Here is a 25,536-nt window from a genome sequence, read left to right as displayed (position 1 = left end):
ATTATTTGTGTTTATTTGGGAATAAAGCCATTTTTAACATAAGTTCTAAAAGTACTCAGGTAGTACTTTACACTGAGTACACTAACATCATTTGATTATATCTTCATCAATATTTTATAAGAAAACACCTTCTTCTCTGCTGAGTCCTGCAAATATGCCCTCCCTGAGAATCTCATCTCCAAGAAGTTACCAGTCCAAAATTAACCCTAGATAACACAGGCTGCAAAAGCCAAGCATCACAAATAAATCTGTAAAAAGTAAAGTCATGCAGCGTTTCCCAATATAATACAGACAATTAGAATAGTCTAATGTAAACTAATTAATACCACTTCTGTCTACCCTTTTCTCACGTGTCAGAGTCATTTACTTGTTATCATAGCAACACAACCAATACATTTAGAAAAAGTTTATATGATCGGGGCCAGAGATTTAGCTCAGTGGTTCCGCGGCCTGCCTCGCAAGCACAAGGTCCCGAGTTCGATCCCTGGTGCCAAAACAAAAACAAAAATAAAAAACAAAAAAAAGTTTGTATGATGGATGGACCATCTTTCTCAAGAAATAGTGTTCACTTTCAATACATATAGCAAATAACTTTTTAAAAAGAATAAAATTTCAAATTAAATCATTTTTCTATGAACACAAATTCTAAGAGCTTTTACTGGTATATACTGCAAGTTTATAAAACAAAAAGTTCTCAGACCTCTGGAAATGACCAAATTAGACAGGATCCTCCTAGCTACTTTTTCAACTAAGCCCCATCCTTAGTCCTTTGTCCTTAAGAGCCCAGTTGTAGCAAAAATCTTGTTACAAATTGCTGTAGCCAGGCTCTCCCACCCCACCCCCAACCCCCTACAGCTGATCAAGTTTCCTCCTCTCCCACCTTCCCCTGGTGATGTTTGACCAGGCCGGCCTGCCTTTACCAAGAATCTTGTCTGGTAACCAGAAAGCCTCTTTCACCCCTGATGTTTCCTCTTAGTACTTTTCCATTCACTGATCCCTCGCTGTTCCTTGGCTGCAAATCCCCATGTTACATTCAGAATTGAGCCCGATTCTATACCGAGGTCTTTCTATTCCAATAGTTCCTATTTTTACCGCTATAACAACTGTCTAGCTCTGCTTTTCTCTGACAGAATACAAGTTTGTCTGGAATCGATATTCGGGCCCCAACAACAGCATCAGAAAAAAGGAGTTTCAATGTCTGGCAAATAAATCCAAACCTAATAAACATATCAATTGAGCTTTAAAATCACAAGACACAGGGGACCCTCAAGTTATGACCAGCCTGACATATGAACAACTTGGGTTACAACCAGAAATTTAGTTTTAACTTTTGACCAAAGTCTTGAGTTATGACCCGAATGCCGGCCACTTGTGCTTCCAGATGGTCTCAGATACAGATTTAACCCTTAAAGAGATCTGGAAGGAACGTTACAACATCCTTTCCTGTGTGGGGTTAACTAAGAAATCTTGCCCAATGTCTCTCTAAGGACACAGAACTGCCTGTATACAGAAGAGAGATTTTGAAGGCTGTGTAGAGGAGCCTGAGCCATCAATTGACCAAGCTGAGTTACAACCAACCCTTGAGAACAAATTGAGTTCGTAAGTAAAGGGTCCAATGTAATTCATGGAAATAGGATGACTTTGAAAATGAGCTGTGCGTGGTCATGTTCCTTTCTTCCAGGGAGAGGGCTGTGACTGAGAAAGATTATACCCTGGAAACCTAGGGACCAGGAGTGAAAATACAATACATGGCACTCTATCCCATGGCTCTCTACTCAAAAGAAAGTAATATTCATGGCTTCTGTGGATGGAGCTCTGATTTCATCAGATACGCAGGGCATGTGAGTAAGCACCTGTCTAAATGAAGAGCCTTCATTCCTTGTCACCTTCTAGCTGATCTTTTCCTCCAAATTACTGTGGTTGTTTATGTGGAATGTGGCTGATCATGTCTCTAAACGTGCCCTTTGTGAGGGGCTACCAGGGTAAAGAACTGGAAGAGGAAAGGAAAGTACTAGCCACTAATCTGGATCACTTGGGGAACTTGCTGCTGGGTGGACAGGCTCATGTGCCAGAAATGGACTTCTTGCTTTGTTCAGATTTGATTCTCTGGTGTGATTTGTCTTAATAGCTACAGATCCCCTGCCAAGCTCCAGAGTAAGGACTGTGAAGATTTTTAGCTAGTGGGACCTTCATTCATAAACAAATGGAAGATGTAAACTCACTATTTAATTCATTTATAAATGGAAGTTGTAACATGGTATAATCTTTATGGATGATAATCTGACAATATATGCCTGGCATATAATCAGAATACCAATGTATTTTTTAATGAACTCATGAATTATTTAAATGTGCTTTCCCTTTGGCCTAGTAATTCCATCTCTAAAATATATCTTAAGGAATAAGCAGACAAGTTGAAAAAATGGAAAGTAATAAACTGGAAGCGTCTAAATCTACAACAATTACTTTATAGTGCTTGATAAAAATGAAGTATTTCTCCCTGAGTAAAAATGAGTGCAATTTCAGTTAACTATATAATATTCATAATATATTTCTCAATGAACAAAAAAGGCATGAATCTACTTTAAGAACAGATGTTTTTATACACATTAATGAAACCCTTAACTGAGACTTTGAACCAGGCTGAGAATTCGTAATTTTCCAGTTTCAACGCTAATGCAATATATAGACCACACATCTGCCAAATCTCCAATGGGCTCTCAGGTGCTATCCCATGTTTGTTGTGCAAAGATGCATACAAAGTACACACACTAAACAGAATAATAAAGACTAAACATGGCCCCACATCAACGCTGCTCAGGTTTTGCCAATGGGTTTGCTTCAAACTTAGGAATTTTTTTTTCATTGCAGGCTTTTAAAAAAGCTTGGAAAAATACATACCAAAATTATTTAATGTAAAATAGCTATTATTTCTAGGTATTGAAATTATTAATTATTAATGTCCCCCTCATTTTCTAAACCATTGTTAACCCAATACACATTAAAAAGCCAACTTTCAGAAAACCAAACGTACCGTAAAACTCTGTCAATACCTCAGAAAAAGCTTTTTGCCTCAACACAGAAAGCAAATTCTGGAATACAACTACACAGTGCCTAAATTTGAGTGAGACTAGCAGGGCCCCAGAAAAGATGCAGGCTATTTCTGACAAAGCACCAGGCCTTCATATCAGATTTCTGATTAAACACATTCAACCAAATAAAATATTAAAGGAGAGATTTTCAAACCTTCAGAGCTGGTTTACCCTGATACTTCATTTATTCCACCTGAGTGAAGCAGAAGTCCAGTTTATTCCATTTTCAAAAAGCCCAAACCTCAACTCGTCACATATTTCAGATTTACCAGTCAAGTGCACAATGTACCCAAACTGCAACTCAGGATTAAAAGAAGTGTGAAAGCCATCTACCTCCATACACGTCACAAGAGGCCTTTAACTCTTCTCAGATCCAATACTATTCAGATTATAACTGATATGTACATATTCCAAATGTTTGCCACAGAATTTACAGGGCCCAAATATACAGGCCCTCCATGTTTGCCAAAAGTTCAGTTGGGGGAAAAAAAAAAAAAAAAGAAACACTTCAGAAGTGAAGACGAAAGCATTCCCAGTCCATTCAAATTCCATTATTTTACAAAAATGTATCACTGGGTCAAAAGAGAAGCTAACATCTAATTCATTATGTAGTAACCAATTTTACTGAATTGAAAGTTACTCTGAGGCCACTAGCTTATCACTGATACTCTTTTTTGTGAAGGTCCATCCAAAGAGGAATTCTACCTCATATTTGTACCAAAATAACTAGGACACTTAAATCAACCATTTTTATGTCATAGACAGTGGCTTGTATATTTCACACATTTTTTATGTCATTTGCTACAGAATTTAGCTCTAAATTTGTGACTCATTCTCAGAGTACACGATAGCTAACTCATTAAACTATATTTTTAGCCTTAGTCCTGGATTCACTTTTCTACCTCATTTTAAACTCGTACTCTTTCATCACCGTTTAGAAATCCATTCTGTAAATAATACAGAATATATAGTTTGATATTTCTACCTCTTTGTTACTATTTTTGGCACTGTTCTAATTACTACCTGACATATTATTTACTTCTTATATATTTATTGTCTGTATCCCCATCACACCCACAGTGGAACATAAACTCCATGAAAGTAGGTACTTCACTTTGCTCACTGTTGTATCTCTACTATCTAGGACAGCGTTTGCATCCACATTAATAGTACTTGCAACACGAAATGACCACAAAAACATCTTATGCCATACTGTTAAATAATAGAATTTTTCTCAAGTGACAATCTTGGGGCTACATAATCTTTGACATTCTGGAATAAGTCTTTAAGAAGTCAAATGTACTTAGAGAGATTCCATTATATGGGAATTTTCTATAAATCTATATGCATGACTGATTGGCCAATCTCAAACATTACTCCCCATGGAAATATTTTGAAATACAAAATAGTATCACACACAATCAAATTTATTTATGACAAAAAAAACTGGAAATGGCAAAACATTCAATGATAGAAAAGGGTTTCAGAAAAAAAAAAAATACATGTTAATCATATAGCCTTTAAAAATTATTTATGAAGTTTTCAATAACAAAAATACTAATGAAAAACTACCTGAAAAGAATTACAGGATAAAATTACATATATACTGAGTCTAATTAGAAAACAAAACAAAAAAAGAAATAAACCAACATACTATATTTAAATATCAATAATCTTTCCCTCAGAAATATGTAATTGAGATTACTTTTTACTGTATTTTCTAAATTTGATATATACATTATTTTATAACAAAAACCAATTTTTTGTGATATGAACGTGACAAAAGTTTCTACATTATTGTTAAGATCTTGAAGATACTGTTGATTTTACTATAGGTAAATAAATAAACACTTTATTTGGAACATAAAATAAACCATTGGTAACCAAAAAGAAACTCTGTACCTTCACTGCTACGTGAAGTTTTGCAGTTTTCTTGGATGGTCCTGAGGCTTCGTATGTTGTGCCATCCACATCTACAGACATTGTGAAGACCGGAGCATGGACAGGGCCAGACTGAGACAAGAGCTTATACTGAAGCCCAGGCCTGATCTGATTGAGCCTCATTAGTGCATTCATCAGGTCTATTGCTTTACTATCCAGGACTGTTAAAGAAAGAGAAATGAGATCAGAAGTTAACTAGAAAGTTATTTTGCTTTTAATCTATACATTTTTAGGTTCCTAATAACCACTACAAATTTACCAGGTATTAAAAAATGAGAATTTCAAGATAAACATACAAATCAATTTCATGAGTAGTTCTAAAATTACTCAATTATCATACTGACATAATTATAAAAATAATATGCATTACTAACTATATCTATACATTAATTTCCACTTGTCAATATTAGTCTACCTTAAACAATGAAGTTTGGAAACAAAAGCTGTTCGAGTATCAATTTCTTAGTTAATCCCTAAAACTCTAATTCAAATGAACCAAATTCTTCACTTTCTCTGAGGCTACAAATCCTCCCTAGTTCACATCAAAGAAGAATAAAGATTTTACACACTTTTCCTCAAGTTTCGTTTCATCTTCTTACTGGGATCTTTATCATCCCCTAATCCATCTTCAAACGGTCTCTTTAGAGCTGAAGAGCCAGCACCTAAAAAAATGAGAGCTTCACTGTCAGTCAAAACAATGATTGCATTTTCTCTAGTATGTTCAGGTAAAAAAATCTCAGAAATCACACAGAAGGACCACACTTTTTCACTGATAATTAAACTACCATACTTATAATCTAAAAAAGCAAAATGTTTAAATGCAAATCTTTGAAACAATATGACTTTTTATCAATATTTATTTTCCCATTTACTCAGATATACACACAAATATCTATACATATGCTACGGTCTGAGTGCTTCTATCCTCCCCAAAATTCCTATGTTGAAACTTAATGCCAAGTAAAGCAGTGCTAGGAGAAGCCATGTGGGTGGTGACAGGACCGTTCCAGAAGAATCCTGAGAGCTGTTTGTCTCTTCCGTCATGTGAAGACACATAGCAGGTTCCATCTGTACGGAACAGACCCTAACCCTAACCCCAACCCTGATCTTCACCAGACACCAAGTCTACTGAAGCCTTGATCTTGGACTTCCACCTTCCAAAACTGGGGTAATACATTTCTATTGTTTACAAACTACCCAGTCTAAGACATTCTGTTATAGCAGCCCAGGCAGACTAAGAGAATATATATTCAGATCTGTTATACACTTGAACACAAAAGATTTGGAGAGCCACGAGTGGTGGTGCGTGCCTATAATCCTAGCACTTGGAAGGCTGAGGCAGGAGTATCACCACAAGTTCCTGGCCAGCCTGGGCTACAGAGTGAGTTCAAGGCCAGCCTGAACTACACAGCAAGACCCTGGAAAGAAAGGAAGAGAGTAGAGGGGAGGGGTGGGAGGGGAGGGAAGGGGAGGAAAAAGTGGTCTGGAAAGATATGTGTTAAAATGTTGAAAGTAGTTACCTCTGATAGAATTTATTTTTACTTGTATCTTCTCAAACATTTTTAAAATATATACAAGTAATTTAAACAAGTACTTATATAGTAACTATACATTTTTAAATCAACATATTAAATCTTATGCTTTCAGAAATCCAATTATCAAACTATAAAACTATAAAATATTCTTCTGCCTCTTCAAATCCTATTTAAGATTTTATTTACAATTCCCCTCCATCATAAAGCCTTTCTCTCACATTAACCTTCCAACAGAGTTACTAAGGTATCAGAAATAGTCTTTGTTATAGTTTAGATCTAAAATGTCCTCCTAAGTCTTATGGGTTCGGAAGGTAACTGGATCTTGAGAGGTTGCTCAATTCATTAGCGGATTAACCAATCCATTGATAACTCCCAGCTTAAGTGTGCTGTTAGGAGGTAGGCCAAGTTGCGGAAGGTGGGCCCCTGGGGTCATGCCTTCAGAGGGCTTTCTGCTTCCTGGACGCCAAGGGTTGAGTAACTTTCTCCACCAGGTGTTTCTGCCTCGGAGCCAGCCACAGACTAAACCCTTGGAAAAAATAAGCCAAAGTAAACCTTTCCTCCTTAAGTTGTGTATATAAGGTATTTTGTCCCAGCAACAGGAAAGTGACTAATACAGTTTTGTATCAGTGCCTCCTTCATATGTCTGTGTGTCTATACAAATATATGTGTAGGTGTGTGTATATATTTCCCCTCTTGTGTGTCCTTACACTGATTGGGGGGGGGGGGAGCTGCTGGGAATCAAACTCAGGGGCTACTGCTTGCCAGGCAGGTGCTGTATCACTGAGCTACACCCAGCTAGCCTCGAAACTGCAGCAATCCTCCTGCCTCAGCCTCCCAAGTGCTTGGATCACAGGCATGTGCCACTAGGCCCAGCCTTACACTAATCACTGAAGGCCAAAGAAATTTTCTCCTTGTCTTTTAACCTTATAAAGTATCTTAACAGGAGACTTAGAAATAATAACATAATGGGTATGGAACCAAAGTAGCAGCTTTCTGTCCAAGTTTTTAAAAAATCAGAGGGCTGGGGATTTAGTTCAGTAGTGCACTGTCTGCCTTGCAAGCGCAAGGTCCTGAGTTCAATCCCCAGTACTGCAAAAAAAAGAAAAAAAAAATCAGAGAAGCTTATCAAATGTTTTAATATGCTAAATTCCCTGTCTTGAATGTACAAGTTGGTTGTTACATTTTTTTCTAAGGAAAGCCATCCTCAAGATATTCGTGCCACAAGACTTTCAGATCCTTGTAGTGAAATTCTGTAATAATACCAAGATTATGTATTTCTGATCATCAAGATTTATTATTGTGCCTTTGGGTAAACACTGACTTCAGCATTTACTTGGGTCAATATTTACCACTCAGGTCAATCGGTCAATCAATTTTGATATTCTGTTCAAGAGAAAGCGGTAGTATCTGCTTAGTATTATATTTCACTTGCGTTACATAAAATTCTTGAGTTTGTCCATCTCCCAGAATGTAGTCTTTAAGAGATAAAAGTTAAAAAGGAACATGTCTATTCAATCACTCTCCCACTCATTAAGTTACATTAAAAGCAGTTCCCTGACTGGAAACCACAAGCTGGTTAAATGCACAGATCTAGTCTCTAAATCCTCCAGCTACATAAATATAGATCTATGTTCGAAGTTTCATTATCATCCAAGCCCCTGGAAAATGGCTTAAAAATCTGAGGCTAGAAAAAATAACAGGAAAAGATGGGCTGGTTTTACAAAAGCAAGGTAGTTTTTAACCTTTACAGTATCTAGTAATGAGAAGTGATCATTTCTGAGGCAATAATTTTTAAATAATATTTGAGTGCTTACTACATCCCTGGCACTACACCTAATACTTCATATTTAATCCTCACAAGCACCCTATAATCATGCCCATGATTAATTTCCTCACGTAGTCATTCAATAACAAATACTGAGTATTTACTGTATTTACTATAAACAAGACAATTTTAGGTGAACACATAAAAGAAAAAATTGCTCTTGAAGGGTGTAGGCATGGCAGTACAGACTAATTACAACATGCTATATAACCGTGACCATAGTAAAAATACAAGTATTTTAAGGAGGGGAAGTATCACTATTTTTTATGTGGTCTTCACTGGAGGAGTCAATCATTGGGCCAGGGATTTAGCTCAGTGGTTCTGCCACCTGCCTCGCAAGCACAAGGTCCCGAGTTCCATCTCCGGTACCAAAAAAAAAAAAAAAAAAGAGGTATCATTGGTGAGGAGACTCTTTGATGAGGATCTGTGAGAGTAAAAGAGTGAATTATTCAGCCATTTGGGGAAAGAGTTCTCAGCAGGCAAAAAAGAGTAAATACATAGGTCCTACAGTAGGAACATGCTAATAAATATAAAAGCCTGAGTGGTAGGAATGGTATCAAAAGGCAGAGTGGTTACACAAGATAAGGAGACCCATGTAATATAAGACAATAGTTCTCAACCCCAGTGCCATTAATTGACAAAATGCCAGGTTGCTCTTCCAGTATTTGAGGGAAGGTAAATAAGAACATATTAAAAACCTGTGTCTTCAAGAATTACAAAAACCCTTCATAGATGCAAAACTCAATAAAATAGTAGAAAGCAGCAAATCATTGAAAAGATCATTCACTAAGACCAAAGAGGATTCATTCCAGAGATGCAGGAATGGTTCAACATATGCAAATCAGTAAGGGTAATACACCACATAAACAGAAGCAAAGACAATCACATGATCATCAATAGGCACAGAAAAAGCATTTGACAAAATCCAATACCCATTCATGATTAAAAACCCTGAAGAAAATAGGTACAGAAGGTCTTTATCACAATATGATAAAATCCATTCTATGATAAACCAATGGCCAATATCATACTAAATAGAAGCTGAAAGCTTTCCCTCTAAAATGAGGAATAAGACAAGGATGTCTACTATCACTACTACTGTTCAAAATAGTTCTTGAAAAATTAGGCAGAGCAATTAGACAAGAGAAAGAAATAAGAGATATGGACAGAAAAGGAATGTTAAATTATCATTATTTTGCGCAAGCACAAGGACCCGAGTTCAATCCCCGGGACCAAAAAAAAAAAGTATCAGTATTGCAGATGACATGATCCCCTACATAGAAGATCCCAAATCACCACCAAAAGACTTCTAGAATAATCAAATTCAGTAGCACAGCAGGATAGAAAGTAAACAGTTAAAAATTCATAGTGTGCATGTACACCAATAACAAACTCACCAAGAGAAAAATTAGAGAACTGGTATCTTTCACAATAACATCAAGAAAAATGAAATGCTTAGGAATTAACCTAACCAAGGAAGTGAAAGACCTCTACAATGAAAACTACAATGCTCTGAAAAAAGGAGATGGAAAAGGATATCAGAAAATGGAAAGATCCCCTGTTCCTGGATAGGCAGAACCCATATAATCAAAATGACCTTACTTCCAAAACTGTTACACAGATTTAACACAATCTCAATCAAAATACCAATAGCATACCTCATAGAAATAGAAAAAGCAATCCTAAAATTCATATGGAACCAAAAGAGACCTAGAATAGCAAAAGCAATTCGGGATAACAAGGGCAAGACAGGAGGCATCACACTCCTAGACTTCAAGCTGCACTACAAATCTACAGTGATAAAAACAGCATGATACTGGCAAAAAAGCAGACTTGGGGATCAACGGAACAGAACAGAGGATGCAGAAACAACTCCAGGCACACTCAGATACTTTATCTTTGACCAAGGAGCCAGATTCTCTCACTGGAGGAAAGTTAGCCTCTATAACAAATGGTGCTAGGAAAACTGGCTTTCCATCCACATGCAAAAGATTGAATCTAGACCCTTACTTCTCACCATATACTAAACTAAAACCAAAAATCTAAATATTAGAAGGGAAACAATTTGTTGGAAGACACTTGAAGATATAAGACTTTCTGAACAGAACCCCAGCTGCACAAGAAATAACACCAAGAGTCAACAAATGAGATGACATCAAATTAAAATGCAAAAGAAACCAGAGTAAAGAGACAACCTATAGAATGGGGGAGGGGGATCTTACCATCTATTCCTCAGACAAAGGACTAATACCTAGAATTGTAAAGAAATCAAAAAAATTAGAACCCCCCCCAAACTGAAAGACTCAGTTGAAAAATGGGCAACTGAAAAGAATAGACACTTCTCAAATGAAAAGCAAATGGTCAATAAATACATGAAAAAAACCACCACTGGCCATCTGAGAAATGCAAACTAAAACAACACCGAGATTCCTTGTCACTGCCAAGATTCCTTGTCACTGCCGAAAGAATGTTTAACATCAAGAAATCAACCAACAACATGCTGGGTGTGGTGGTACAAGCCTGTAGTGTTGATGGTATGAGTATAGGAGAAAGGAAAGGATTTAAGTGACTTGGAAGGACAAAGGCCTGAGCAGCTTGACGGATCAGGAGACTGAGAATGTCCATGCAGTGTTTCCAGTGACTGGGATGGGGTTGCTATGGACGAGCAGAGCAGAGGTAGGAGGCTGGATTTAAGACATCTTAGCTTTAAGATGCAGTCCACAGCCCTATGCATACCCTGGAGGCATTCTGAGTGGAAGGTCTAGAATCTCTGATGTAGAGAAGAAATTCCAAGATAGAGGAGACTAGAGGCAGATAAATAAGGAGGAAAAAGTCTAAGGCCAGGAACGTGAGACTCTAATATTTAGAAGTCTGGAAGATGAGGAAGAACAAAGATAACCGAGCAGATGGCAGGGGCCAGAAGAACCAAGAAAAAGTGACAACGTGGAGGTCAAATGTAAAGTGGTATTTCATATCAGAAAAGTGTCTGGCAGATACCAAATGTTGTTGAGGATACAGGACAACAAAAATTCTCTGCTGGTGGGAGGACAAACTGGTATATTCAACAAATTATTTGGTCATTTACCGACCTACAGTAGCTCTTAAGAAACGTATCTCAGAAGCCAGGTATAAAAATATCCTAGCAAGCCAGGTGTAGTGGCACAGGCCTGTAAATCCCAGCACTTTGGAAGGCTGAGAAAGGAGGATCTAAGATTTGCCCAATCTGGGCAAATTAGTGAAATAATATCTCAAAACGGAAAAAAAAAAAAGAGCTGAGGTTGTAGCTCAATGTGAAAGCCCCAGGTTTTGTGGCCCCTAGTGCCCCCCAAAAACATTAAATTAAAAAGAAAAACACCTCTCACAGCAATGCTATAGGTGGTTTTCAAAACTAAAGAACTAAAATATCCTTCAAAAGTAGACTGGATATAAACTGTAATATATTCATAATGGATACTACAGAGTTATTAAAATGAACAAACTAAGCTAGCCATGGTGATTTATGCCTGTAATCCCAGCACTCTTGGGAAGCTGAGGCAGAAAGATCACCACAAGTTCAAGGCCAGCCTGGACTACATAACGAGACCCTGTCTGGAAGGGGGAACAAAAAGAACAAACTAATGCAGCACCATGAATTAGTCCCAAGAAACCTGGACAGAAAGAAGGCAATCACAAAACATTAAACTCAGTACAGTTCTATTTCTAGAAAGTTCTGGGCAAAATTGAGCTAAATTATTTAAGAAATCAGATATAAAAGTTATGAAATAAAATCTAGGACATGATTATCAAAAGGTCAGGAATGGCAGCTCATGTGGTAAGAAGGTAATGGCACAAGACAAATGGGTGGCTCCTAAAGAGCTGATATTTTTCTATCTCTTAATCATGGTGGTGATTATATGTATTTTTTTTTTTTGGTACCAGAGATCGAACTCGGGACCTTGTGCTTTCGAGGCAGGTGGCGAAACCACTGAGCTAAATCCCTGGCCTATATGTATTTTTTAAAAATATTTTTAACCTTATATTTATTTCTACATATGTGCTATACCTCATAATCAAATAAATATGGAAGAAAAAGTATTAATCTGTGTCAAAAGCTGCTGAAGAGTAGGCTAAGATGAGGAATAAAAACAAATCACTGAGTGTGGTAACAGGAAGGTCACAAGCAAGATTTCCAAATAGGACCAAGGAACAAAGCTTGAACGGAACAGATTCAAAAGAGAACACAAAGTGAGGAAAATGAAAAAAAGAAACAGGTCATTCTTTCTAAAAGTACAACTCTAAAGGGGGCCTGAGAATGTGACTCTGTTGGAGGAGCTACAGAATTAAGGAGAGTTCCGTTTGGCACATACTGTACTATAGGTTTTCCTGCTGATGAAAATGCCTCAGTGGAGGGGAGAAAATGGCACTGGTGAAGAGATGACTGCTGGAATAAAGTCCACCGGCAGGCAAGAAGGGATGTGACCAAGTGGACTAGCAGAAAAGCTGGTCATTAGAGACTACACAGCTTAGCCACAGGGAAGGAAAGGAAAGCAAAGAACGTGAGCTGATGAAGCTAGGCTGGCTGACAAGAGTAGTGAGAGCATATACAGTTATCTACAGATTTCTATTGATCTGAGAAAATAGAAGCAAATAAGGCCAATGTATGAGAAACAAGGTAGAGATGGAAATGGGAAGTAGAAGGTGTGAGTTACCTAGGAAAGCTGAAGAATTCTCAAACATTCAGAATTGTCAGAAAACACAAATACTCCCTGTGAGTTTAGTGTCAGACAGAAAAGGATTTCTTTTCCCCAAACATGTTCAGCAACCTGGTGTAAGTAGAGATGGATTTCTACCAGTTAGAATATTGTCAGAAAGAGGGGATCAACGAAGCAAAAGTATATGCCTGGTTCCATTTTATGCTCTACTCATAAGGTGACAGACCAGCAGTTCCTAAACACCTAAGAACTTTAAAATTGAAAAATGAAAGGCCAGGCGTGGTGGCCTAGCAATTGGGAGGCTGAGGCAGGAGGATCACTATGAATTTGAGGCCATTCTGGGCTACACAGTGAGTTAAAGGCCAGCCTGAACTATATAGTGAGATTCTGAGGAAGGAGAACGGCCCCAAGTTCAAGGCCAGCCTGAACTACATAGCAAGATTCTGTCTCAAAAACACATACATACATACATTAAATTAAAAATTAAAATTGAATCAAAGAAAAGAAAAAGAAAGTTACTTAACAGACATACTGTACTTTTACTATCTAGTGGATAAAAAAGTGCTAAATTCAATGTGACTGAAATAAAAATTTTGTTACTAATAAGGATTTTTTTGGAAATTTTTAGTCATCATTCAATTCACAATGCTCAATGTCATGAGGACATGTTTATCTCTTTAATTTCATTGCCAATGTGACTCATGCCTATAATCCCAGCACTCAGGAGGCTGAGGCAGGAGAATTGCCGCAAGTTCAAGGCCAGTCTGAACTACATAGCAAGACCCTGTCTCAAGGGAAAAAAAGAAGCCAGATTCAGTGGGCAAACACCGGTAATCCCAGCACTCGGGAGGCTGAGGCAGGAGGATCATTGAGAGTTCGAGGCCAGCCTGGGTTACACAGTGAGTTCAGGGCCAGCCTGAAACAAACAAACAAAACAAATTTCACTGCCAGTGAGTGAAGATCCACTAAAAGAAAATGGCTTTCTTCCCACACATTTTACTGAGTACCACTTTTTAACAATAATATGGAAGAATCTAGAGAATCCCTTCCTCTGCAGAGTTTACAGTATAAGCAATGATCTTTTTAGCTCAGAACCACTTTATACTCCTAAAACATTGCTGCGAATCCAGAGAGCATTGCCTTGTGGTGGCAATGCTGTCATCACATATCCTATGTGTCATGCCTATGTCTAAATGTTCCCCCAAAGCCTCATGCAGTCATGGGTGGGGCTTTTCAGGGGTGGCTGGATCTAGGGCGTGTGGTGCTGGGCTTAAGGGTGTGTGGTTACTAAATTAGTCCACTGATTGGTTTGCCATAGTTCTGGGTGTGGATAATTGGAAGGCCCACCCTGGGTGTGGGTGGCACCACCCAAAGGGCAGGTAGCCTGGAAGGAATATAAGGGACAGAAAGAGGGCTCCTGGCATCACTTGCTGATGCTACTGCTGATGCAGCTGCAGCTGCAGCTGCTGCTTGTAGTTCCTTATTGCTTTGCTGCCTTCTGCCTGCCCTGCTTTGCCATAAACTGTTTCCCCTCTGCGATGCCCCTCTGCTATACCACCCTGCCTTGGAGCCAGCCAACTATGGACTGAAACTTCTACAAACTATGAGCCAAATAAACCTTTCTCCTCCTTTAACTCTGGGTGTCAGGTATCTTCAACGAGAAAAGGAACTAAGACATGTTAGCCTCTGGTAAAATGTATAATCATGAAGGAGCGGAAAAGGCAATAAAAAGGCCTTAATACTATTATTATGAAAGAGTTTTGATCTTGTGGACTTCCTAAGTACACTTTGACACCTACTGGAATTCTGCTGCCTATGTAAACTGGGAGACTCAACTATTTTTGTTATATAGGAATTAGGAAAATAAGATCAATTGTAGGAGGAGGGTGCATCCTAAGTGAGGAATATCTGGTATTAAGCACCCCACCTTCTAGTATAACATGGGAGGATGGAGAAAAAAAATTAAATGTTTTCTGTGGCACAGTGAGAACAGTAAGGAAGATTTATATTTGAGTGTGTGCTCTATTCCAAGCACTGAATTAGGTATTTAAACCTGACAAGAGCCAACAGAGGAAGAAAGATGGTAACAGCCCTACCAAGAAAAAGGAACTAATTGCTCAAGGCCTCAAAACTAGTAAGTAGTAGAGCTATGCTTAAACCCTGGTCATATTGATCCTCTTTCTGCTGAAACTCTAAGCTGAGTTCAAACAAGTTAGTACAAATGGAAGACAGTCCAGAATTTTTCCAATATTATTCTATTCCTCCTCTATATTTTTGTTCTCTCTTTTTCATTATTTAACACTTTCAAATATGAGAAAGATCATCAAACTGATCAGTGACAGTGACTGGGTCCCCTTCCTAGTTTCTGGTTTAATCTATCTCCTTAGATGAGAGGTTCTCAAAATATACCCCCTAAGTTTATACAGTAACAAAATCTGCCAACACAGCCAAATGAATCGATCACTAATAAGAACAAATGATAGCAAGTAGACGTCACCAATGGAGACAGAGCTAAGAAAAGCAGTTACTTTTCTTATAGATTACTTGCACAAATAATGAATAAAATCCTTAAGCTCTAACGAGACCATCACTGCCAACCTTTAACCCTAATTTAAAAAACAAACAAACAAACAAACACAAAACTCATGCTCACCTTCTTTATCAGTAATTGACCAGGAATACTTCTGAAAAGGCTTACTAGATGGAAGGGGGTCCATCTCCAACACTTTATAAATCTGGCCAAAGGCTGATAGTCTGAGTGCATGCTAAGGAATAAAACATTATATTCAATCAAATGTCAACTGCCATTCATAAAATCCCTTAGAATATATAGCTAAAATGACATTCATTAAATGCAGCTATTAAGACAGCAAAAGTCTCTAACAGCATGCAAGAAAAAGATGTTCAAACAGAACAGTTCAGAAAACAAAGATGTGCCCAGTCTTCTACCTGTGCGCTGTGGGTGATATCTTCTTTTTGCTGGACAGTCATATAGCTCAGAGCATCTGTCGGGTCCCGCTCACAGGGATCATGAAGACCAGGACCCCCTTTGGCAAAGGCAAAACACAAACATCATTTATAACAGTTCAGAATTCAGTAAACTAACACAAAAGAGAGAGAGAAAAAAAGAAAAAACTGAAGAACTAAAAATCTGCTCAATTAAGTGGAGTATTTAGGGACACTCTCATTGTGAATATACTGGCACTTAACTGTCTTATTTTATACTGCAAGTCACTTGTATAACTAACACCAAAATTGGGTCTTACATTGAGAATTTAGAAACAGCAGATGAATCATTCCAAATTGTTAAAAGGATTATAGATGGAAAATAAGACCAAATTTAACTTTTTCCAAATTTAACACCAGACTGCAAACAGAATGAACTTCATACATTTTAAATAAACATCTGCATTTTCAAAATCAGACTTCCACGTAAAGCGAATTCATAGACAAAGTATCTTATTAGTACCCTTTATGTTAGTAAATATACAACACAAATTATTGAAAAAATTTTATAGCACTTTCCCAATACACAAACAATTCTACTTCCTAAAATTCCAAGCAAAATGACTCTTCAACATCATTTTCTTGTGCAGAGGACAAATTTAATATATATTTAGACAAATTAACTAAAATTAAATTTTTCTGATTCTTCTGCCTCCAGAGTTTGAAACCCTTACCAGGAAGTAGTATTCCAGATGCCAAACACTCCATTACTCGTCTCAAGGCCTCCCCAGCGCCCAAAGGTCTATTACAAGTACCTATAGACTTTTCACATATAAGCTCTAGTGGCTAGAAGATATTAAATTACAAATTAGTACATGCACCAAGTGTTAAAAGGAGTCCAGTTAAATGTGAGCTGACATTTCTATCTACAAGGGAAGCCAAAAAAGTGAGTCAATTTAACATTTGGGGCCCACTTAACTCTTCCCCATAATTATCAATTTTTTTAACCCCAACCAGTTTTTTAAAACAAGCATTTGAGATATTTTCAGAAGACAATTTTTAACAAAAACTTATTAATTTTTAGTTTCCTTGAATCACTCAAAGAAACTACAGTGATCTAATTCATTTAACAAAGATTTAACAAGCCTTCGTACAAGTTAGTAATAGCTAATAACTAGTGAATATATGAACCCAGCCCACCCATATTCCATTTAACTTATTAAGGAAACATTCAAACTATAATTATCTCAATATAAGAGTAAGAGTTCATTTCAGATAGCTTGACTCAAGTACGTAATTAGAATAAACAAAGGACCAAGTCTCTATATTTAACAAACTGAAACTCATGGTACTCTATCAAAGTAATAATTGTTAGTTTCTAATTTATAAATGACTCTTCACAGTTTTATTTGAATTATCTTATAATGTTCTTAAGGTACAGTCTTGCTTGGGTTAGGCATAATTTTTAAATTAAGTCAATGCTACGAATTATATACCATAAACTACATCCATAAGTGGTTTAAATATACTGTTTGCTTGACTTTAATTACTAACAGGAACTTATCTGTAAATATCTCCTGTTGAGGAAAAAGCTACGGAAGGTATAGGAATTTTATACTGGCTATTCAGGTCATTTCCAACTAACAGAAAGAGGCACTAAAAGAAAACTGGGCTGGGTACAATGGTGCATGCCTGTAATCCCAGCACTGGGGAAGCTGAGGCAGAAGGATCACAACAAGTTCAAGGCCAGCCTAAACTACACAGTGACTGACGCCCTGTCTTAAAAAAAGAAAAAAGAGGCTGGGGATTTAGCTCAGTGGTTTCGCAGCCTCCTACGCAAGCACAAAGACCCAAGTTCAATCCCCAGCACCAAAAAAAGAAAAAAGAGGAAATGGAATTAATATGAGAAAATGAAAAAATGGAAACAAAGTCTTCGTAAATAGTGAGGGGTGGAGGGGTTGAAGGGAGGGCAGGGGAAGAGGGAAAAAATGAGAGTCAAGAGAGTATGTAAAGGTGCAAATTTCCAATGATGAATGTCATTTTATTGTACACATAAAATGTACCAATAAAATTAATTTTTTTTTAAAAAAAAACCACACAGAAAGGCTTTTATGGGCAGCAGTTGACAAATGAGCAATCAACCACCAGTGTGAAGTTGAAAACAGGTAAACATTTACTTGTTTTCTTTTGTTTCCCTGAGACTGGGTCTCCCTATACAGTTCAGGCTGGCCTTGAACTCACTTTGTAGCCCAGGCTGACCTCTAACTCACACCAATCCTCCCACCTCAGCCTCCCAAGTTCTGGGATTACAAGCATGAGCCACCACACCCAACTGTTTTGTTTTTTGAAACAGGGTCACAAAAGGCAGTGCAAATTGGCCTCTAGCTGAAGATGCTACTGCCTGAGCATTCTGGGGGCTGGGATTACAGGTGCGCACCAACACACCATTAGACAATTACTACTAAATAACACAAAACCTTTTTATCAGAAAAAAACCTAGAATCTGTAACATGAATAAGAGAGAGAAGAGATAAGTTATATGCATAAAAATATATATATATTTGTTCCAGGGCAAAAACAGATAAACACACACCATAGCTAGCTCAGAGGGTAGTTATTTTATAGTACCATGTTATTCCTCTGCTACAGCTTCAAAACTTAGAACTTACTTTTAACTGTATTTAAGTACTTACCCATCCTTTTAATGGTGCCCATGTGGGGACTCTGTTGCACAAATCACGTAGAATACGAAGAACAATTACACATGATTTTAATCCATTTGCCCTTGCCTAAAACAAACAAAATGATTCCAATATCCCTGTTGAAATCCATTCTTCATTTTAAGTACACTGATCATGAATCAGTTCTCTAAAATGAATACTAATTAGCAAGTCATTCATCACTTTCAAGCAAACCAAAATTACCAAGTTATCAAAAGTAGTAAATTTGGTTCAGAAAACCAGATGTTAAAGTAAAAGGAACATAATATTAAAATTCCTCTTGTAGCATCATGACAACTCCATTCTGCCTACTGCCTTTCTTAACTTTTAGCTTTTTTTGCCCATGTTTGTACTTTGAGCCATCATTTACAATTTTGAATATTAAGCTAAAAAGAATTATACGATAACAAAACATAATTAACTATATAATAGAAGCTATTCTAGGTATTTTACCTAAATTAATTCATTTACCCCAAAACTCTATGAGCTAGTACCCCCACTCTACATACTGCACAGAAACCAGTAAGTGGCAGGTGTTCCAAATGAAGCCCTCACAAGGACAGAATTAACAATAAGACAATAACAAATAGCCAACCTGAAACCACTTGGCATGTCGGAGAGACGCCAAGGCATTCAAGCATTTCTGCCTGTCCAGTAAGTCCAGAGGATCTCTCATCGCAACATTTTCTAATGGTAAAATAGGATAGAGAGTTACAGATACAATTTGCCCTAGGGGTTCTTGTTAACATTACCAAAGGGTAAAAAATAAAAAGAATAGTAGCATCTGAGTAAACTAATAAGACTCCCAGAAAATTTCATGATGTGGCTTTGTTGCTTTTTTGAAAAGTTATATGCGCAATTATTTAAATAAAGAGTCCTGAAGAAAAAAAAAAAAAAAAAAAAGAGTCCTGAGAGTGGAATCTGTGGACAAGTGCAATGGAACACAAAGGGATTCATTCAGTAAACAAATCAGTAACCACAGCTTCTTACAATCTGGGATCTTATTAATAAGCATGGATATGGGGGCCGGGGATTTAGCTCAGTGGTTTCGCCGCCTGCTGCACAAGCGCAAGGACCCGAGTTTGATCCCCGGTACCAAAAAAAGCATGGATAAAAACACAGGGTACAAAGTAAGTACATAATGCCTTTTCCTTTGCCAAGGTACAAAGAAAAGAAATCTGGGAACAATAACAACTTTTTTTTAATACAAGAAATTTTGATCACTGATCAGTTTTTTTTGTTTTTGTTTTTGTTTTGTTTTTTTGGTACCGGGGATTGAACTCGGGACCTTGCGCTTGCGAGGCAGGCACCGGAACCACTGAGCTAAATCCCTGGCCCAACTGATCAGTTTTTAAGGAAACCTAAGTGTTATGCAGAAGTGCTATTATCTCTTCTCTGAACAAAATATTAAAACTATAAACATAAGGGCCGGGGATTTAGCTCAGTGGTTTCACCGCCTGCTGTGCAAGCGCAAGGACCCAAGTTCGATCCCTGTACAAAAAAGAAAAGAAAAAAAAACTATAAAAATTAAAATACATTCCAAGTTTTAGATATCTTTTTAATAAAGGCAGTTCACAGACCATATCTAATTATAGCTGAAGTGCCTCAACATTTTAAAGTTGGTTTAGCTAGCCCAAAGGCTGAAAAATTAAAAATTCAAACATAAAAGGGATTAATGAAAAATACCTGTACCTGATGTCACATGATCTAAATCCAAATCCATATAGTCAAATTTATTTCCTCTGAACTACTAAAAATGGTTAGATTTTTAAAAGATTTTTTGACAATTTGATGCATTATTTAAAATAATACAAATATTTTGGGGGAATAACACTTCATCCAATCCAATTAAGTCAGACTTATTAGTCTAGCAAAAGAACTCTCTTAAAATGTAAATGAATCCACCATCACTTCTTCTCAGTATTCTCAAAACGTAGCAAGACTCAGTAGCACATCTGTGTGAGCCAACTGACACAATGTAAGTGTTTTTGAATGGAACATAGATCATTTTGGTCTCCTTAGTTTTCAGGGACTCTTACTGCAAATTCAACCATTTATTCCCATTGATAAAATGCCATTAATTAAAACTGAAAGTATAAAGCCCAACTAAAAGCGAATATTTTAAAGGAAGAATCATGGGTTCTCTATATTGGTTTCAACACTCTAAAGGATGAAGTGCTACATGCTTATTTTCTGACCAGGCAAGCTCTACAGAAGATATCCGCATTGTTCCCTCTGCCAATACATGCCACAACACAGGGTCTCATTTCATTACTCCCCCCCTTTACTCAAAAAATGGGAAGCCTCAAAAAGAATTATTAATGTGTACTTACATATAAATATAAACAAATATATTATTGGTATTCATAGGTGATCTAACTTGCAGGACTTGCTCAACTTTGTCTTTTTGTTTTTGTTTTGAGACAGGGTCTCACTATGTGGTTCAGGTTGGTCCTGAACTCACTACATGGCCCTGGCTGGCCTCAAACTCTTGGCAATCCTCCTGCCTCAGCCTCCAGAGTGCTGGGATTATAGACATGTGCCACCACACCTGGCAATATTGTCTTTAAGTGATATAAAAATATACAACTAACTCATTTTAATGTTTTTGTGTCAAAATATTTAACTGTGGTCAACACAAGCACCTATGTAAAGCTCAGATAGCAAATAAAACAACTACTATAAATGAATGATTAGAATCTCTTACAAGTTAGACATGACAAAGGTTGACTGGCTGCTAGATAACGTAATCCAAATGAAAGGTGTAAGACTTTGCTTTTATTTTTTGTGACTCCAATTTTTAAATTAACAGTATGGCAAGCTGTGATTTAGTCTACTATCTTACCAAGTAGAGATGTTAGAAGATAGAAACAAAGGAAGAGGGAAGTGAAGCAAAGGAAGTTCGAATAGAAAAAGACAAGTTGGGCCAAAATTCTCTTTGTACTTTGTAGTAAGTATTTCATCCAGTGGTCAGAGCCTATAAACAATATCTTATTCTGATGTGACAGAGATATTTTTAAGTGGGGAACAACTGAAAAATATTTTGACAAAACTCATCTGAGTCAAGATTATGACCACAAAATCTTACTTTAAAAAGAAAAAAAAAAAAAAGACAAGGGCTGGGGATTTAGCTTAGCAGCACCATGCCTACCTTCCAAGCACAAGGTCCTGAGTTCAATCCCCAGTACCAAAACAAAACAAAACAAAAAAGACAGCAGCTTACTACAGACAGTCAACATTTGGAGACAATAGATTCTACTAAAAAGAGATGAAAGGGACCGGCACTGGACAGAAGATCTGCAACAGTTTCCCTTTACATCAGCATCAGAATGGCCAGGTTTCTTCATGCTCTGACAGTTAAAAAGTCAAAAGGTCCAAAATATTTCAAACAGTAGAAGAGATACAATTCATCTCATTTAACCTTCATTTTTATATTAAAATAGATTAAATCGGGCCAGGGATTTAGCTCAGTGGTTCTACCACCTGCCTCACAAGTGCAAGGACCCGAGTTCGATCCCTGGTACCAAAAAAACAAAACAAAACAAAAAAGATTAAATCATATATTACAGTGCAACTTATAACACCCATCTGCCTATTCCTTTATGTGATTAATAATACACTATTTTATATATTTCCATTGATTAAAAAAATAACTTCACGCCAGGTGTGGTGGCATACACCTGTAATCACAGCACTCGGCAGGCTAAGGCAGGAGCATTGTAGCAAGCCCAAGGCCAGCATGAACTACACAGTAAAACCCTGTCTCCAATCAATCAATCAATCAATTCACCAATGTGGCAATCAATGAAACGCTTCTGAGAAAACATTGCTACTGGTAACAGAATCTCAAGTTTAGTATTTCTGGACATTAACATAGGTGCTTCAATTTTGTCAGGAAGAAAGCTTTTCTGATAAAAAGACATCTTGGTGTCCTTAATTAGAAACAACAGAAGTGTGACCTTTTTTCCCTTTTTTCTTAACAGCGATCAGTGAAACAGATAAATAGCATGGGAGGTTAGGGGGAGGGGTATTGACAAAAATGCCAAAAACAAAGAAAAATAGCTTTTAAAAATTTATTACTCAGGCGGGGGGGGGCGCCCACAGCACACCCTTGTGATCTCAGTACTCAGGAGGCTGAGGCAGGAGGATTGCTGTGGGCTCAAGCCCAGCCTAGGCTACATAGCTCAAGGCCAGCCTGAACTGCACAGTGAGACCCCACCTCAAAAAACTAAAAAGAAAAAAAAAAACTATTACTCAGTAACCTAACATCAGAGCATGAAGGTGCAGCCAACATTCTGAACCAGGAAAGCACTGGGAAGAAGCCCATCACGCCTACCCGTGTTTATTGGTCAGAGGTTGGATCAATGACCAGAATCACACCAAAGTGCACGAAATGTTGGTCAGTTTCTCTCAGTATCTACATGCACACTACCTGGCCCCATTAACAAAAGCTCAAGCCTGCAGATGGGGCAGGAAAAATCCAAACAGGATTATGTTAAATAGGAGTTCCATGTCTAGAATCTGGACCCTTCTAAAGTAAAATAACTGAGCTGGGGCACCATGACAGGCTCCTTCACAGTCTGAATGACCTGATCTACTGAGTCCATGGTGACAGAATGTTCCGGTTAGCCTGAGGATATCCTGGCAGCCCCTTCTCTCTCAATTCCCTGAAGATTTCTGGAAAGAAGACATTTTGCCCCAAGTCACTATTCTTGTAAAATGTGAGGACACACTAATGTAGACAGGTAAATGTAGCAATAAGGTAGAACCAGAAAGAGATTGTTCTCATAACTTATGCTAGTAGTCACTCAATGTGACTTTTCTTCAGTGACAGTCAAGCACTGGAAAGATAACAGCCAAAGGTCTGCTTTGGATAAGATTAGCTGCCAGGAAAGGCAGGGAAATACAGACTGTAGCATCATTATAACCCCAGTTGTGCTCTCCAGACACATGCTAAGGAACTTCTGCCACGAGTAATCAGAAGCTCACACAGGCACCAGCACACAAAGAGATTCACAGGGACTTCTCTGTCCACTCCTGAATCCAGCCCAGTACTAAGTACAGAATTTTGTCCTAGAAGAGTCTCTAGTTTGCCTATCCACTTGGTTTCAAATTGCATTAGAAACATAATAAAAAGATGATTTATTACCCCTAATAGCAAATATACTTCTGGTTTAAAATCACAAGCACCAAAAGGAGCTGAGACTTTGTGGTGCTCACAATGACTATAGTAGCTAAACCATTCATGCAGGTCATACCCTCAGACAGGAGGGGAGAGCGCACTGGATACTGGACTTCAAGTCAAAGGACCTGGGCATATGTGACATTTCCCTCATTTGTGAACCAGGGCAGTATCTACCTCATAGGGCTGTCATGAGGTGTGTTTGTTTGTTTGTTTGTTTGTTTTTCTAGTACCAGAGCTCCAACTCAGGATCTTGTGCTTGCGAGGCAGGCATGGTGCCACTGAGCAAAATTCCCAGCCCTAGTGAGGGTTTTTTAAAGTAAGTGATATATGAGAGAAATGCTTATCACACAGTAGGTCACAAAATACCTTAACAGAGATGAATCTTCTATACATACTGCTTGAGCTGTAAGATGCTACTCACTGTTAATGCTTTCTTTCTTGCCCACTGCACAGTCCTATTTATCAGACAATGTGCTGTGTAAATTCACTTTATAGATTTCTGTGTGGTATTTTTTAAATCATCTCCTATGTATCAGGTATCATACAAAGGCACTAAGGATAGAGGATAAGGATAGGAAAAAAGAACTCTGCCCTCAATAAATCACCAGCTATACAATAAGCCAGTGAATTATTACTGCACTGCAGAAAATACTATATGCTAATTCCAGCACTACACTTCAGTGAGTGGTTATGAGTTTAACAACGTTCCAGTTCAGGTCTCTATTGTGCACCTATTACTCTCACTGTTAACTCAAAGCAGTCTGACTAGATGGGTTTGCACTATAAGTCTTTAGTAAGCCGAGTGGTTACCACTATTCACTGAGCAGGTACTTTGTGCCAGTAATTATACAGTATAAGTCATATTACATACATTCTTTCCTTTAAACTCCAAACAACTTTTTGAGATATTTAATAACTACACTTCCAAATGAAGCATTCTCACTGTCACAAAGCAACACTAAGGGAGCAAGCACTGACCCGAAGGCTGTTATGCACCAAGGTCTATGCTTTTTCTCCTATACCTTTTTAAAAAAGAAACGTGAAATACTAATGGGGAAATGGTTACCACAGGGCCTTCAAGTAAAAGGGTAGAATATGGAGGAGGTCTGACAATGAAATCATGAATAATACCAAAGATATTCAAAGTGTACTCTAGCAATTTAAAATATAAGCGGTGATTTAAAATAAGTAGTTAGATCCACTTCTACACAGGTAAGACTAAGGAGATAAATTTGATGCTCTAACTTGTCTCAGTTCCCTGGTTCTGCTGCCTCTCAACTATGTTTTTTTCCATTGTTTAGATTTTGTTTTTTTGTTTTTTGTTTTTTATTTTTGTTGAGTCATGGTCTTGCTTTGTAGCTCAGGCTGGTCTTGAACTGACTATACAGCCCAGGCTGGCCTCAAACTTGCAGTAATCTTCCTGCCTCAGCTTTCCAAGTGCTTGGATTACAGTCTTTAGCCACCAAGCCCAGCTCTGCACTATTTAGATTTTACCAAACTATGTGGCAAATTAAAAGAAGGGAGTGAAATGCATGAGGTAGGTATTGCAAATTGTTTGGGGATGGGTCAAAGAAGTCAAGATACAATAGGAAAATGTCTCC

General features: G+C 37.6%; 1 protein-coding gene across 16 annotated transcripts in view; it reads right to left on the bottom strand.

Annotated features, from left to right (window-relative positions):
* Strbp (spermatid perinuclear RNA binding protein) overlaps positions 1–25,536 on the bottom strand; it is a 184,496-nt gene that overhangs the window by 71,298 nt on the left and 87,662 nt on the right. For all 16 annotated transcript variants that reach the window (XR_015439755.1, XR_015439756.1, XR_015439757.1 and 13 more), the window contains 7 exons: positions 19,346–19,437; positions 18,724–18,819; positions 16,765–16,876; positions 16,034–16,131; positions 15,738–15,849; positions 5,603–5,695; positions 4,995–5,194 (listed from right to left, as the gene is read on the bottom strand). Coding sequence is in view for 12 of the 16 variants with exons in the window: in XM_087182802.1 (XP_087038928.1) it covers positions 4,995–5,194; positions 5,603–5,695; positions 15,738–15,849; positions 16,034–16,131; positions 16,765–16,876; positions 18,724–18,819; positions 19,346–19,437 (803 nt within the window). In the remaining 4 variants the exon portion in view is untranslated. The remainder of the gene's footprint in view (positions 1–4,994; positions 5,195–5,602; positions 5,696–15,737; positions 15,850–16,033; positions 16,132–16,764; positions 16,877–18,723; positions 18,820–19,345; positions 19,438–25,536) is intronic.

The sequence above is a fragment of the Heterocephalus glaber genome, unplaced genomic scaffold (assembly GCF_053883595.1).
Source record: "Heterocephalus glaber isolate CG9 unplaced genomic scaffold, H.glaber_assembly_v1.0 deba00001479, whole genome shotgun sequence".
Classification (NCBI taxonomy): domain Eukaryota; kingdom Metazoa; phylum Chordata; class Mammalia; order Rodentia; family Bathyergidae; genus Heterocephalus; species Heterocephalus glaber.
This window is presented reverse-complemented; position numbering and strand designations above follow the sequence as displayed.